The sequence below is a fragment of the Orcinus orca genome, chromosome 17 (assembly GCF_937001465.1).
Source record: "Orcinus orca chromosome 17, mOrcOrc1.1, whole genome shotgun sequence".
Classification (NCBI taxonomy): Eukaryota; Metazoa; Chordata; class Mammalia; order Artiodactyla; family Delphinidae; genus Orcinus; species Orcinus orca.
The window spans coordinates 58,493,655-58,511,785 of NC_064575.1; the positions used below are offsets into that span (position 1 = coordinate 58,493,655).

Sequence of the window (18,131 nt, forward strand, 5' to 3'; positions counted from 1 at the left end):
TCAAAGTTACTAGAACCATTCAATTTCTTAAGCTGAGTAGTAGGTAGGAGATACTGGTAAATGGGTATTTTATTTTTCTTTAAACTGGAGATATTATTTATATATATTCTTTTGTATATTTCATATGTTAAAAAGCATAAACACACTGCTTGTGAATATATAGTTACTTTAAAAAAAGATACACAAGCAACTATTTAAGTTTCATGAACTCTTTTTCTCTGACGTGTTCCCAGTGCCTGTAAAAACTGCTGACACATAGAAGGGTCTATTATTGAATGGAAAAAAATAAAGAGCACAAAAAAATTAATCAGTATGTAATTTGTGCTCAACATCTTACTGGGACAGTTTGCCTGTTATCAAAACTTAAGGTTAAATCCAGAACCAAGTAATTTGTTTTTATGCAAACCTCAAATGTGCACTTCAACAATGAACAAAGTTTGGTAATGTGTAAAAATGGCCATTAGTTATATACAGTTTTATTATTTTTCTGATTGATACTGGTAATCCATAGTGGCATCATCTTTCTTCAAAGGGCAGCAATATTTGAAAAGCAAAAAGTGGTAGAAAATGTGAACATTAACTATTCATATAATGTATAATCTTGAAGGAGTGGTACATAAATAGAAAAAAAAAATCAGAGATATTCATTAAAGTTTTGTATGTTCCAATAGGTTCTTTTGTGAGGCCAATAGCATGAGATGATTATACTGGCTTAAAAAACAAAACTAAACTAAACACCCTATTGCTCTCATTTGAAGATAATAGTGCCAAGAGACTTAAATGGTTTTGTGGATCAAGATTCTCATTTACAACCTACTAAACATACATCCCATAACCCTATGTAAACTTAGTCTGGAAGGATTTATAAAGCAATAATGATGTAAGGAGAGACAGTGTGACATAACTGAAAAAGCCTGTTTTCAATTCCTTCCTTTAACATTTACTAGGTATGACCCTGAGTAACCATCTGTGTATATTTCCTCATCAACAATATATAAATATTTGCACAAAAATTTCAGTGTTTCCAGGCATAAGTGAGGCACTCAAATGTTAGATTCCTTTTCTTTTCCTCAGGGTTATTTAGATATATAGGTGTAAAAATGCCTGACACATAGTAAATGCTTAATAGTCACATACTATCTTTCCTCCCTGCAGTTTTTACAGGTCCACTAAGACGTATTAAATAACTGTCAGACTTGCTTTTAATTGCTAGTGATATAATCACCTAGAAATCTTTGCTATTAACATGGCTTGGTTGAGCTATCTTAAGATAAAAAGTAAATATTAATGATGCCTTTAAGAATGTTTTGCCCTTGGGTCACTGGTGAGGATGGAAACATAAGCATCTTAAACATTCTTCCCATTTCTACATAGCCTGAGTAATACATGCAACTTTATATAACTACTGCTCCATTTCTTATAGCTCTGTACTTTTGAGCCATGGAATTAGCTCCTACACATGAGGTAATGAGGGTCTGCTTCTATCTAGTTACTGATATGCCACTTTATGGTACTTTCTCTATGAACCTTGATCATTTTGTATTACAAGTGATCCTCTAAACTTGGCATTTTCACAACACTGGTTATAGATGAATCAAAAATTAGCATTTGGCTTACCTTGACCAGGAATCCTCCTAGCTTCAACACCTTTGGATTACAGTTTAGAAGAACCAATACCACAAACCACAGCACAAGGGCCAAATCTGGCCTGTATTCTCCAAATTTAACTGTATGTTGAGGGTGGCCTGACCAGGTGTCAAATAAAAGAACAGTATGCATGTATCTTTTATCTTTGTACCATTTGTTGAGAGCAGAAACAGAAACTTCTGTTGTGACTGGGTTTTAGTTCAACAATCAAAATGAAACATCAAACCACTTCTAGGTAAAGGAGACCCAACCAGGGCTTTATATACTTCTTGAATATCTTAGGTGTCTATTTAACTCTGTGTTTGTGTGTGTGCATGTGCGCACATGCACAAAATATTCAAGGAGGTATTTATAAAATTCAACTTATATTCCTATTTAAGTCTCTGTAGCTGCCTAGTGAGTGACTAAAGAGTCACTTTAAGGAATTAAGAAATAGCAGCCTTATTTGTTAATAGCCCCAAACTGGAAACCACCAAAATATCCTAAAATAGGTACATGGTTAAACAATCTGGTACATCAATGCCATGGAATACAACTTAGCAATAAAAAAAACACAAACTACTGATATATATGGTAACTTGGATAAAGAGATCTCAAGGGCATTATGAGTAGAAAAAGCTAATCTCAAAAAAGTCACATATTGTATAATTCCATTGCTGTAACATTCTCATGACAAAATTATAGAGACAGAGAACAGACGAGTGGTTGCCAGAGGTTAGGGCTGGTTGGAGTAGGTGTGACTCCAAAGGGGTAGCATGAGGGAGATCTTCATGATGATGATAGCTCTGTATCTTGACTGCAGCGATGGTTACCAAAAAAGTGATAAAATGGTACAGAGCTATTCACACCATTGTACCAATGTCAATACCCTGGTTTTGATACTGTATTATAGTAACACATGAGGAAAAAATTGGGAGAAACTAGATTAAGGCTGCATAGGACCTCTCTGTACTATTTCTGCAACTTCCTGTGAATCTATAATTATTCCAAAATAAAAAGTTTAAAAAAAATCACACACTTACATACACAAGGAAATATAATGACATAAATGAAACATAGCCAATTTTATTCAAATTCTCCAAAACTTAGCTAAATATGTTAATTGTTTATAAAATGTTTCACCTTTGTATAATGGTTTTATTATTTCACCTTTCTTTTATAGTTTTTTCATTTTTTCTGTACAGTTCTTCAGTAGAAGCCAGAGTCCTGAGTTGCCCAGTTAGGAGCCTAAAATACACAAAGAGAAATCAACAGGGTGAAAAGAAATACTTTCTGAAAAGCCAGTTTCAAAAAAAAGTGATACTAGCAGAGTTTTTTAGCAATACTCCTCCCAAACCATTCTCTAAGATTTTAACAACCTCTTCAATTACTAAATGCGAGGTGTCTCAGAACAACAACAAAACACACCAAAATACCATCTGATACAGTTTCTCACCAATTATAAAGTATGACAAGGACAATATCACCAATATTATAACTAAAATCAATACAAATTGATCCTTAAGCATACGGAAACAACCATTACATAAAAGTTATTTTTCAGGCTCAGTTATTCTGGACTTGGATGGAAAAGGCAAGGACAATAATTTCCTAATTCTTCCTTCTCTTTTACAACTGAAGGACTATGCTAAGGACAAAATCTGATACTAAAACTTCAATCAAATGAGATCTTTAAAAAAAAAAAAAAAAAATGAGATCTTTGAATGTGCCTCAACAGTTTCCTAAAAATGTCCTACCCTCCAGTTATACATAATCATAATGACTAAAGAGCATTAGAGGTAGTTTGGAATCCCAAAATTACAAGGCCATACAAATTCATTTAGTATCTAATATGCAGGATTTCTACCAAAAAGGGGGATATATTTTTCTGAAAATTAAATATGACTTTCAGATAAAATAAAATTTTATAAAATCAATATATATAAGATCAACATTTTTACAGAAGTAGTTCTTTAGATTTACTGAATAAAAGGAAAATGAATTTCAAACACTTGAGAGATAACACATGTAAGTTATCATCTGCCAGTATCAAAATGATGTGTTAAAAACACTGAGGAAATGAGATAATGAAGGCACACAGGAAGGGTAAAAGAAAAATAACCCAATTATGGTTAAAACTAGGAACACTTAATTTTTTTTGCTGCCTTAACTAATGCATAATACATCTAAGAGAAACCTTTTCCATTTAGTAATTTCTTAAATAAAATGTTTATAGCCCCAAAAATACAGAATCAGATACAACCAAAATTAATTTGTTCTCAGATGAAGTCCATATAACAATTATATTACATTATTGCTAAATCCCAGACAGAAGAGAAGATGTGTGGTTCTTACCTCTGATCTACTGTTCTGATTAAGTTTCTTCTCAATATTCATGGCCAACATCTGGCTTCTAAATGAAAGGCTTTTGGTCTTTTCAATCACTTGCTGATAGGGTGAGACTGCATTGTTACCCATAACCACATGACCCTACAATGAGACAGAGGGAAACTGATCCTGTAATGTTAACAACCAAGTTTCTCAGGTAAGTCATGAGGATGACATCACAACCTACATGTCTGTTGCAAATATTTTTATGCACAGAGATGACAATATTCATCCAACAACACAAAATAGGAGGTTGCTGTTGCCTTCAGAAAATTATTATACATTAAAACAAAAATTCTTAATAGAATAAATGTCCTAATAAAAACTTCTCCCCAAAGTATCAAATAATCAGCAACTGATATCTAGTATTTTGCACAGATAACATAATACTCACTAATTTAGAATCAATCTTGGCATCCAGTCTTGCATTTCTAATCAAATTTACAATCCACCTTTCAGCTTCTTCTGGAGTCATGTTCAGTTTATCTGCCAACATGCTAATGAAAAAAGAAAAAAATGACATTAACTGGGTCTAAAAACTTAGTTTCACATACATAGTCTTTGACCTATGCTCTGAATAGAAACTTTTAGGTACTTATGGGTCACCTTCTCTTAAATATTATGAGTCTTAAAAGTGCACTATTGATGTTTGTGCTATTATCTTGTACCATTCACAATCTATCTCATTTCACCAACCAGACTGTAAGATCCTTGAAGGTAGGGCCCCATATTCTGTATTACAGAAATCCTATTACAAGGAACATCAGTAGTAAGAATAATAAAATGTAACACGTAACTAAAACTCAGGGCCGCTACATATGTTTGTTATAAATTCTAAGGACACTCCCTAGAACTAGAACACTATATAACCTAAATGACCACTGAATTTAAGGGAAAAGAGACAGACACACATACACAGAAAACCCGAAAGGAGAGGGGGAGGGAAAAAGATGACAGACACCAAGACCCTGATCTAAAGCCTTTGATGTCATCAACCAATCTGCATTTTCTAATTTATGGTCAGGTTGAAAAAGAGGCCACTGCAGAGCTTAATTTATCAGGACTAACACAAACACAAGCCTTGCTAGTAGGTAAGCCAGTCAGTCACCTGATGAAAGAGTATCTACATATGCATGTATAGTATTTGGAAGGATGGTATACATATATGCATATACACAGGTGTTAGACACAAACATTAACTGTCCCCTTTTACTTGTCTTCACTGAAGATATTGCACACTTGCTAGGCCTTCTAATGTTATCACTGGTTTAATGGAAAAAAAAAAACCTAGAATATCAGTAACAAAATAATTCCTTAGAATATTATAAACTAAAATTCCTGATTTGATTGCATTCCCAATTTTATAACATAAATATCCAAGACATTGCCAATCATATAATTATGTAATTCCGGAGCTCCCAACCTAAAAGTAACCAATCAAGTTAATAAAAATACCTTTATGGGAATAATATAATCTGTGCTATCCCTATTTTATATGTTTATTGTCAAAGAGAAGAATTTCATTCAAAATGTAAAAATTAAGTTAGACTATCAATAAAATCATTACACACTAAATTACAAACTAAAGCTATGAAGACAATCATTTAAAATTTATCCCTAAAATATGCTTGATGTTAAAAACATCATGATGAGTATGAGCCAACTCAACCATAACACTCCCTGGATTTACATGTCAAATTCTGTTGTCTGTCTTTTTATGGTTAATTTTGCTGTAAGTACACATTCTCAGCAAACACAAAGAACAATTAGTCCATGACTACTACTTCAATTTCATGATCAGGTTTCATCTTAGTCTCTTTGTTACTGCTCTCTAACCAAACCTTATTTTATTTAAGCTACTAGAAGTAGGGAAGTGTGTCATTTTACTGAAAGAACCAGGCTTTTTTTTGACTAGGAAAAATTCCTGCAGCTGGTGTTTCCTGTGGCTTCCCAATAAACTCCTTGTGTTTCCTGCAGGTACTTGACTTAGAGATGTGTAAATTTCATTCTCCTGGGCTTCCCTGGTGGCGCAGTGGTTAAGAATCCGCCTGCCAATGCAGGGGACAAGGGTTCAAGCCCTGGTCCGGTAAGTTCCCACATGCCGTGGAGCAATGAAGCCTGTGCGCCACAACTACTGAGCCTGCGAGCCACAACTACGGACGCCCGCGTGCCTAGAGCCCGTGCTCCGCAACGAGAAGCCAACGCAATGAGAAGCCCATGCACCACAACGAAGAGTAGCCCCTGCTCTCTGCAACCAGAGAAAGCACGCACACAGCAAGGAAGACCCAACGCAGCCAAAAATAAATAAATAAATAAATTTCATTCTCTTCTGTGCTGCTAAAGTAACCAACTGCCTAATACTTTTATCTGAAGCTGCTACTCTAAAGGTAAAGAACATATTTTCCAAAAGATATTACTTTATCGACTCTTGTAACAATTTCTCTTTTGTATGTCTCCTGCATTCCCCCAAAATACAACTCTTTAAAGTGAGGTCAAGACCATTTTACTCTGAAAAGCACAAATGAAAATAATTTATACTGAATATATTAAAACTCCAATCTTCAAGATCTCTATATACTGCTTTTCAAAATAGACGTTATTCCTAGTAGCTACTAATTGTGTATAGTTGGTTTTATACAGATTTTTAAAAATTATAATATAGAACCTGTTTATCCAGGCTGTTTACATAATTAAAATTATAATGAAACATTCAGTCTCAAGCCTAAGTTACTGATCAGATTCCTCTTCTTGCTGCCTATAACAAACTGAGAAGTCCTATCAATTATCTCTTTAACCACTGCCTCTAATCTAAGTTCCCTACCAAACTACTCTCATCTTGAAAGACTCTCCTCTTCACCAACCAGACTAAACCTCTCTGTTCATTAAACATACCATGTTTTTAACCACTTCAGGACCTTTGCACATGCTGTGCCTTCTGCTTAAAAGGCTAATCCACCTTTTTCTTCACTAAGCTATGTGTTACATGGCTATCAGTTAAAACAGCACCCTCATCAGCCTTCCAAGACACCTCTGCCAATCATGACAGATCTGTTTGATGCTTTCAAGGCCCCCTATTTTTTTCAGAGCATTCATAGAGCTGTAGTTGTTTTACTGAGTATCTGCTTTCATGGTAGACTGTATATGTACCCCAAGAGCATGCATCATAGCTTCTTTGTTCACTGCTATATATCCAGCAATTAGCACAGTCTACAGGAGGCAATTAAATAAATACTTATTGTCTGATTCCTACCCTAGTTACTACCCTAGGGCTCCATTACTATTTCCTAATTTTCTAATTAATCTACCTCGAGTCTCTCCTTAATCTATTTTACATAGTTGTCAGCTTAGTCCTAAAACCCAACTACCAGTTTATTCCTAAATTCCTTTCAAATCTTTAATAGAGCCCTTCTACCAAACCAATAAAATTCAAACTTCCAAGTTTCTCTTTCATGGTTCTCTACAATTTAGCTACAATCTACCCTCCCAGCCTTCTCTTATTCTTCCTCATGAATACCACACACCAACCAAATCATTCATTCAACAAAATATGAACTATGTTAGATGTTTGTGACAACATACAGTCTGCTCCCCACTTTCATAAAGTTTAAAGCTGGAGACTGGGAAATAGGGGACAATCACCTAATACCCCAAATATATAAACTATTTTTAGTGTAAGGATAAAAAAGTGAAAGGAGCTATGTGAGTGCAAAAGGGTTTAACCAGTTCCAGTCTGGAAGTTTGAGGACGGTTTAAGTAAAGGAATATTTAAGGTCAAATTTTAAGATAAAAGAAAGAAAATTCTACGCTGTATAACTCTACCTAGAATTTTCCATCCCTCTTTTTTCTTTACATACATATTCTAAGTCTCATATTCCATCATGGTTAGAGCAATCTGGCAACATGCAGCAAGACCCACAAATGTCTGCATACTCTGACCCATAATCCCACTTTGGGGATTTACTGTTTTGCAATGTGCTTGTTGATCCTTTACTTTTAAATCAAGTCAAAGAAAAACTTGAAATAAGGTCCGAGAAGTATCAGTAAATTATTGATGGTATCGCAGGTTATCTAGGCTACCAATCACTCTGAGAATAAGTAAGAGAACGTGGCAATAATCCAGTTTCTTTCAAGTAACAGGAAAATATACACAGTAAAAGTAAATAATAGAAATCCTCAAAGTCCACAATTCTCTTACATTCTACTGATTTTATGAAAATATTAGTAAAGGTTTAAAAATAAAAATTTAATATCCTATTAAAGCTTAAAAAAACAAACTTGCCTTAAGCTATCCTACACCATGTTAATTTTGTGTTTTTAAAATAATTTAGTTTATCAATAAATTAAAAGACAAAATGTATCAAAAGGCAGAATTTCTGAGAAAAATACCTAATTCAATCTAGGTTTCAAACTCAAAAATAACTTCCAGATTATTTAGATTACACTAAAAATCTCAACCCTGTCAGTAGGCAGCTTAAAGAAGATATTTTAGGCTTAAAGACTTATATTTAAGACATGACACCATAAAACTCCCAGAAGATAACATAGGCAAAACATTCTCTGACATAAATCATACCACTGTTTTCTTAGGTCAGTCTCCCAAGGCAATAGAAATAAAAGCAAAAAACAAACAAACAAAAAATAACCAAATGGAACCTAATCAAACGTAAGCTTTTGCACAGCAAAGGAAACCATAAACAAAACAGAAAGACAACCTACTGACTGGGAGAAAGTATTTGCAAATGATGCGACCAACAAGGGATTAATTTCCAAAATATACAAACAGCTCATACAACTCAACAACAACAACAAAACAACCTAGTCCGAAAAAATGGGCAGAAGACCTAAACAGACATTTCTCCAAAGAAGACATACAGAGATGGCCAATAGGCCTATGAAAAGATGCTCAACATTGCTAATTATTAGAGAAATGCAAATCAAAACTGCAATGAGGTACCACCTCACATCAGTCAGAATGGCCATCACTAAAAAGTCTACAAATAACAAATGCTGGAGAGGGTGTGGAGAAAAGGGAACCCTCCTACATTGTTGGTGGGAATGTAAATTGGTGCAGCCACTAGAGAAAACAGTATGGAGGTTCCTCAAAAAACGAAAAAGAGTTGCCATATGATCCAGCAATCCCACTCCTGGGTATATATCCAGACAAAACCATAATTCAAAAAGATACATGCACCCCTATGTTCACAGCAGCAATACTATTCACAATAGCCAAAACATGGAAACAACCCAAATGTCCAATGACAGATGAATGGATAAAGAAGATGTGGTATATATACACAAAGGAATACTACTCAGCCATAAAAAAGAATGAAATAATGCCATTTGCAGCAACATGGATGGACCTGGAGATATCATACTAAGTGAAGTCAGACAGAGAAAGACAAATACCACATGATACCACTTATATGTGAAATGTAAAATATGACACAAATGAACTTATCTACAAAACAGAAACAGACTCAAGGACAGGGAACAGACTTGTGGTTGCTGAGGTAGAGGAGGGCTGGGGGAGGGATGGACTGGTAGTTTGGGATTAGCAGATGCAAACTACTATATATAGAATGGATAAACAACAAGGTCCTACTGTATAGCACAGGGAACTATATCCAATATCCTGTAATAAACCATAATGGAAAGAAATAAAAAAAGAATATATATAACTGAATCACTTTGCTATACAGCAGAAATTAACACAACACTGTAAGTCAACTATACTTCAATAAGATAAATTAAAAAGACATTTAAAATATTTTGTGTAAATTCCTTATTCCCATCTTTTAGTTGAAGAGCTCTCCTCCTCAAATGACACAACAATATGATATTGAATACGTTAAGTCAGTAATACATAAGACCCCAAGTAGCCCAAGCAATCTTGAGAAAGAAGAACAAAGCCGGAGGCATCACACACCTTGACTTCAAACTATATCACAAAGATACAGTAATCAAAACAGTATGCTACTGGCATAAAAACAGACACAAAGATCCATGGAACACAATAGAGAGCTCAAACCCAAGCATTAATTTATTTATGACAAAGGAGGCAAGAATACACGATGGGAAAAGAACAGTCTCTTCAACAAACGGTGTTGGGAAAACTGGACAGCTACATGCAAACAAATGAAACTGGACCACTACCTCACACCATGTACAAAAATTAACTCAAAATGAATTAAAGATTTGAACATTAAGACCTGAAACCAGGGCTTCCCTGGTGGCACAGTGGTTGAGAGTTCGCCTGCCGATGCAGGTGACACGGGTTCGTGCCCCGGTCTGGGAAGATCCCACATGCTGCGGAGCGGCTGGGCCCGTAAGCCATGGCCGCTGAGCCTGCGTGTCTGGAGCCTGTGCTCCGCAACGGGAGAGGCCACAACAGTGAGAGGCCCGCATACCAAAAAAAAAAAAAAAAAAAAAGACCTGAAACCATAAAAAAAAAAACACAGGTAGTAAGTTCCTTGACATAAGTCTTGGTGATGATTTTTTGGACCTGATACCAAAAACAAACCCCAAAACAAAGGCAACAAAAGCAAAAATTAACATCAAACTAAAAAACCCCTGCACAGTAAAGGAAACCATCAATGAGAAGAAAAGGCAACCTACCAAATGGGAGAAATATTGCAAAATATTGCAAACCATGTATTTAAGGGGTTAATACCCAAAACACAGAAGGAACACATATAACTCAATATCAAAACAACAAGTAATTTAATTTAAAAATGGGCAGAGGATCTGAATATTTTTCCAAGGAACGTGAAAAGGTGCTCAGCATCACTAATCATCAGAGAAATGCAAATCAAAACTATAATGAGATCTCTCACACCTGTTAGAATGGCTATTACCAAAAAGATAAGAAATAAGTGTTAGCATGAATGTGGAGAAAGGGGAACACTTGTGCACTGCTGGTGGTAAAGTAAATTGGTATAGCCACTATGGAAGACAGTATGTTAGTTACTCAAACAATTAAAAATAGAACTATCATATGATCCAGCAATTCCACTTATGAATATTTATCAGAAGGAAATGAAAACACTAACTTGTGAAGATATACCTAAACTCATGTTCACTGCAGTATTATTTACAACAGCCAAGACACAAAAGCAACCTAAGTGACCATCAATGGATGAATGAAGAAAATGTGATACACACACACACACACACACACACACACACACACACAGAGGAATATTATTCAACCATTAAAAGAATGAAACCTTGCCATTTGTGACAACATGGAAAGAACTTGAGGGCATTATGCCAAGTGAATTAAGTCAGATAGAAAAAGACAAATACCATATGATCTCATTTATACGTGGAATCTAAAACAAACAAAAAATGCTCATAGATACAGAGAAGAGATTGGGGAGGGCGGTGGGGACTGGGTGAAGGGTCAAAAGGTACAAACTTACAGTTACAAAATAAGTCATGGGATATAATGTACAGCATGGTGACTATAGTTTAGAGTAAATCTCATCACAAGAAAAAAAAATTTGCAACTATGTGTGGCGATGAATGCTGACTACAGTTATTATGGTGATCATTTCACAATATATACAATATCAAATCATTATATTGTACACCTGAAACTAATGTAATGTTTTGTTATATGTTAATTATATCTCAATTTATAAAAAGAAAACTACAACAAAAACTATCATTAATATCCTTAGCAAAATTAAAAACCACTGTAGTATTGCATTCATAAAATAAGAACAGAATGCTATAAAGGAAAAATATTCAGAGAAAAGAGTGACAGAGGGCTCTTGGAAATTAAAGAATAACATTAGAGATTTGTTGTTTTTAATCTACAGAAGATTTGAAAGATGTTGAGAAAATATCCCAGAGTGTAGAACACAAAGACAAAGTGATGGAAAATAGAGAAATGATAAGAAAATTGGAAGCCTGGTCCAGCAGGTCTAATACCTGAACAATAGAAGTTCCAGAAAGAATAAACAGTGAACATAAAGAAGAAAGAAATAATTCAAGAGAAAATTTCCCAGAACTGGAGAGCATGAGCTTCCAAATTAAAAAGGTCCTACATAAAGAATTAAAACAGACCTAAACTAAGGCATATCATTGTAAAATTTCAGAGCAATGGGGACCAAAAAAAAAAGCTTCTTCCCCCCACATTTCTAGACAGGAGAACAAAACACCTGTATAAAAGATGAGGAATAAAAATGGCTTCTGACTTCTACAACAAAAGCTAGAAAGCAAGAGAATCACATCTTCAAAATTCTGGAGTAGTTTTCAAATGAGAATACCATGCCTTGAGCAATACCACTACTCAAGTGTGAGAGTCAAATACACAATTTTAGATGTGAAAAAATTTACCTCCAAAGTACCCTTCCTTATAAAGCCGCTGAAGAATATGATAATTACCAAATATGATAATAAACCAAGAAAAAGGAAGGCATAATGTCCACGAAACTGGAGCACTATCATAGTAGACAAGCTAAGGAAATCCCCAGAACAAATGACAAAGAGAGATAAATATGCACCTGGCAGAAAGAGCAACGAGTTCACATTTTTTTGAAGAAGATAAAACTAATAAAATAATCAATTTTCAGAAGAGACTTATAAACTGGCAAAGAACCTGAAGTAGAATTAATGAAAAAGACATTAGGAAGAACAATGAAGCAAATGAGGGAAAAGTGGCAATTATCAATTACATGGAAAATAAATACTGAATACTAAAACATACTACAGATCTACCTTATCTGAAAAAAGGTACTAAGTTAACTTAGCACGTATTTGGTGCTAAGTTCAGAAATCAACACACAATTTATAAAAGATTAAAAAGTTCAGAAAAAGTCCCATATATAAATGAGAATTTAAAATGTGATATGGGTGGCATTTCAAATAGGTCGGGGGAAGGATAGTTTTTCAATAACTCATGTTGGCTAGCTATTGGGGGTGGGGGGAAACTATTCTCTATTCCCAAATAATCATTGATGGATTCAAGTAGAAGAAATAAAGCCATTAAGGTCCTAGAAAAAAACATATAAATAGCATATAAACCTATTATGAGAAAGAACTTTTTAATAAAATACAAAATCCAGTACCATAAAGGAAAAGGTTAGTAACTTTGACTAAATAAAAATATAAATCATTCCTTTGGGGGAAAAAGATAGAATCCTAAGTGCTATTTCAAGGCATAGAAAAAATAAGTATTTCATTCTCTATTCAATTTCATTAATAAAACATATTCAAGACTCTTAGCACAAAACCAGATACTTTTCTTCTTTCTGGGAAGTAATTAAGACCAGTGGTCCCACTTAACCACATAAAATATATAAATCTAAATCTAGAGAACCAATTAGGCTTTCATCAACTCTAGGCTGATTGTCTATCAGGTTTTCAATGACTAATCTTTTAGACAGTCTCCCTTTTCTGAACCCTCCCATAGCCCCTGCCCTAATATTAGTATTTAACAAATAAGGATTTGGGGTCCAGCATTTCACAGGCATATGAATTACCTGTTTAAGTAACCTGGCTTTCCAAATTTTATTTGATAAGCACAATTTATTTCAAATAGTATTGACTTTAGCATTAAACTATGGAAACTCTGGCCTGCTTTTCACTGAAGACTGTGGCTATTTAGCATATCCAAAGAGCAGCAGTCTTTTATAACTGTATGCTATGACAACTAATTGAAGAATAAGTGTTAAGTGTAAACTGTGTTTAACTGTAAGATTAGGAGGAAATAGAAAGAAACCAGGAGAAAACTGAGAAAATGCTAAATTCTGTGTGTGACAAATGAAAATTCTCACTGAATTTTGCAACATCGCATTAGTCAAAAATGAGAGTATAGAGCTTCCCTGGTGGTGCAGTGGTTAAGAATACGCCTGCCAATGCAGGAGACACGGGTTTGAGCCCTGGTCCGGGAAGATCCCACATGCCGCGGAGCAACTAAGACCGTGCACCACAACTACTGAAGCCCACGAGCCTAGAGCCCGTGCTCCCAACAAGAGAAGCCACCACAATGAGAAGCCTGCGCACTACAACGAAGAGTAGCCCCTGCTCACCGCAACCAGAAAAAAGCCCATGTTCAGCAATGAAGACCCAACGCAGCCCAAAATAAAAATAAATAAATTTTTTAAAAAAGAAACTTCTGATAAAAAAAGACAGTATATTACTTTATAGTTAACACAGAAATACAGTGATAATGGCTGTTAAAATGATTTAATCTCCATCTGGAAACACACCTTTTTATTTCTAACATCAGGAAGTATAATTAAGAATACAAATTGCTACATGGTAATAAAAACTTTAAGAAAAATATTAAGATCTAAAGTGTTACTTAATAAAATAAGCAAAGTAGAATGACTTCATAACTTAAATGCAAGAGCAGTTGGCAAATACATACTTTTGTGAAAAGCCAAAACTAATCCCCATAGGGAAATTATATTAATGTATGCTCCAAAATGTTTATCATACACATTCAAAATATTACTTCCATACTTTGCTTTTATCTACAATTGAAAACTGGTCCAAGACTTATTCTAGAACAGCTTTTAAATTTCAGACACACACCATATCTGATAAACTATTCAGCTATACTAAATTAAATCCCACCACAGTAATCTTTTTTGACAGATGTTGTATACTTTATGGTAAACAGATTCGAAACTTATCCTACAAATCTATAGGGTTGTATATAAACCGATAAAAACATTCTTAATATGCATTTTTACAAAAATAAGACTATCACATGTGCTTACAGCCACTTAGTGAAGAATCCTATTAACAGAGAATGTTCCAAATCACAAATGGAAAGAGTTATTTAATAAACAACCATGCGTTTTATAATACTGAATAGCATTTGATATGTGTCTGCTGGGGGACAGAAAGGAAGACAGAGACAAATCTTCCCCGCCCAACCCTAGAAAAGATCGAATATCAAATAACTTTAAATTAATTAGCAGCAGAGATAGGCCAGCATAAACTAGTGAATGGAGTAATTTGTCATAATTAATATATGGTGGAAGAGTCTACTTAAATATATCCCATTTGGAGAATTATCAGAGTTCACTGAACCTTCAATCCAAATTATTCTCTGATTTTTCAATATACAAATAATGTCCATGTCATTCTAATTACTCTGTATTTTTCTTCAAAATGCCTATCATAATTTGTAATCTTACCTTTATTTAATATCTGTTTCTTCCTCTGGATTTTAAGCTCTAAGGCTATGCTCCAAGAGGCACTCATTCACATCTGTAATATTTTCTTCTTCAACAACTGTACTAGTTACACTGCTCTTAACTAATTATATCTTAATGTATATCATATGTATTTATCCTCTTTAGAAAGCTGAACACTGGGCTTCCCTGGTGGCACAGTGGTTAAAAATCTGCCTGCCAATGCAAGGGACACGGGTTCGAGCCCTGATCTGGGAAGATCCCACATGCCGCGGAGCAACAAAGCCCATGCGCCACAACTACTGAGTCTGCGCTCTAGAGCCCCGCGGGCCACAACTACTGAGCCCATGTGCCACAACTACTGAAGCCCGTGCACCTAGAGCCCGTGCTCTGCAACAAGAGAAGCCCCACCGCAATGAGAAGCCTGCGCACCGCAACGAAGAGTAGCCCTTGCTCGCCACAATTAGAGAAAGCCCCCGCATACAGCAACACAGCCAAAAATAAATAAATGATATTTATTATTTAAATAAATAAATAATGTTTATTATTTAAATAAATAAATTTATTTAAATTTAAATTAAATCTTTAAATAAATATTTAAATTTAAATAAAGACCCAACGCAGCCAAAAATAAATAAAAGCAAATCATATTAAAAAAAAGAAAACTGAACACTATCTTTTAAAAATTTTGCACATTCTTGAAATGACAAAATTACAGAAATGGAGAACAGATGAGTGGTTGCCAGGGGTTAAAGAGAGGTGGGAGGGAAGTGGGTATGGCTATAAAAGAGCAATTTGAGGAATCCTTGTGGTGACAGAAATGTTCTGTATCTGAATATATCAACAACAATAATGATGGCTGTGATATTTTACTATGGCTTACAAAATGTTACCATTGAAGGAAACTGTGTAAAGGGCATAGGGGATCTCTTCATTATTTCTTACAACTCAAGGTGAATCTATTATCATCTCAAAATAAGAAGCGTAATTTAAAAAAAGAAGTTTTGCATCAGAGTTACTTAGAGGAGCTTTGAAAAATACAGATGCTGAGATCTCCCCCTCCCCACTCTGAGAATGCTTCATTTTTGGGGGGTTGGACCTGGGAAGTTTTAAACCAAATTCTCAAGCCTTGATCCCAGAGATTCTGATTCAGAAGGTCTGGGGTAAAGCCAGAAAATCTATTCTTCTTAAGTTTAAGTTGTTGGTGGTTTTTTAAGTTCTCCAGATGATTCTGATGTACAGCTAGGTTTAAAAACCTCTGGACTAGAGAACAATAATTTTTTCTATGGATTGTTTGAAGGTAAACATTAGCTATTTTGGTCATTATTATGGATTCCAAGTCCTTGGGGTCTGAATTAAGACATTTGTTGTACTTATAAAAGCCCAACTTAGATGCTTAACATAATTTTCAGCCATATTCCTAACCCATTAAAGCAGCTCTAAAAACATGAAGGGGGCTTCCCTGGAGGGGCAGTGGTTGAGAACCTGCCTGCCAATGCAGGGGACACGGGTTCGAGCCCTGGTCTGGGAAGATCCCACATGCCGCGGATCAACTAGCCCTGTGAGCCACAACTACTGAGCCTGAGCGTCTGGAGCTTGTGCTCCGCAACAAGAGAGGCCACTACAGTGAGAGGCCCGCGCACCGCGATGAAGAGTGGCCCCCGCTCGCCGCAACTAGAGAAAGCCCTCGCACAGAAACGAAGATCCAACACAGCCATAAATAAATAAATAAATAAATAATTTTAAAAAAACATGAAGAAGCGTAGCCCCCTGGACTGAGCCTATTGGCCACATACTCTCCACTATCACCCCGTAAACCTTACAACCTGAGATCTCACTGTTACTCTAAAAAGAATTATTTCTTTGTTCACGTGAAGCTATACTTTATGCTCTGCCTCTACCTTCTTAATTCATTATATACTAAAAATATTAAATCACTGGTTTTTCACTTCATTACCCTAGCAGGCTGTAATTATGTGCCTAAGAAAAACTGGTGACCTGATGCAATGGTTCTCAATCCTGATGTGCTTTGGAATTATCACCCTAAATGGAACAGCATAGTAGCCCTATTTATTACACAGCATAGCATAGCATACACAGAAAATCTGACTCAGAAAGTTCGCAGTTGCTTCAGGGAATCTCTTTGTAAAATAAAAATCAAAATTCTACAGATTTTGCACAAAAAAATTAAACACTGCCTTATGGTTTCCATCTTTATCCTCTGGCTCAAGTGATAAACTAATGACAAATTAGTCTAAATCTGCTGTTTCTAAAAATATCAATTGCTCACAATGAAAAGGAAAGATTTTATAATGAGGGTGAAGACAATGAATGTCAGAGAGCTATTAGCTCAGCCTCTTTCATTAAATAAGCCCTAAGCTGCTTAATGTCTCTGAGCCTTCAGTTTCTCAGCTATAAACAGGGAGTTACAAAACAAAGGAGTTGTACTGAATCAGTGTTTTGTAAAATTGGGTTTCCAGAGTCAGAGTCGTATGATTCCATAGAGTCAGGAGGAAAGCTGAATAGAGGTACAGGCTAAACAAGGTGAAGGGGCTCTTATTTTATCTGCATATATGTATACATAAATATGTATACTCATATACATAATATTGCATTTCACAACGAATGACATTTTAGGAATTGCCATGTATTCTTTAAGAGAATCAGATTTGTAAAATTATATGTCTGCTAGCTAAAGTACTACTAAAACAGGTCAAGGCTTCAACTACCATAGAAAAAGCCTCACACTCACACTGTAATTCTAACTCTGAGTAACCACTTCAATGACAATCCACTAAAATTAGGCAAGCAAGTATGGATGCCTTAGCAAAAACGAATGGCACTAAAGAAAAACTTTGGTCTACATACAATTCCTAAGAGGCAAACATTAAAGTAGCTTAGTTTTTAAACATTAAGGAGCATTTACCGTTCGACTTCATCTGTGGCCAAAGGGCACTGTTATTT

The 18,131-nt window shown here is 35.2% G+C and overlaps 1 protein-coding gene across 1 annotated transcript in view; it reads right to left on the reverse strand.

Moving 5' to 3' along the window:
- Positions 1-2,682: 2,682 nt before the first annotated feature.
- The window catches only part of EIF3E (eukaryotic translation initiation factor 3 subunit E), a 53,450-nt gene continuing 38,001 nt past the window's right edge, over positions 2,683-18,131 (reverse strand). The window contains exons 11-13 of the mRNA XM_004282938.2: positions 4,409-4,511; positions 3,982-4,116; positions 2,683-2,874 (exon numbers count right to left, since the gene is read on the reverse strand). Of these exons, the coding sequence (XP_004282986.1) occupies positions 2,836-2,874; positions 3,982-4,116; positions 4,409-4,511 (277 nt within the window). The 3' untranslated portion in view covers positions 2,683-2,835. The remainder of the gene's footprint in view (positions 2,875-3,981; positions 4,117-4,408; positions 4,512-18,131) is intronic.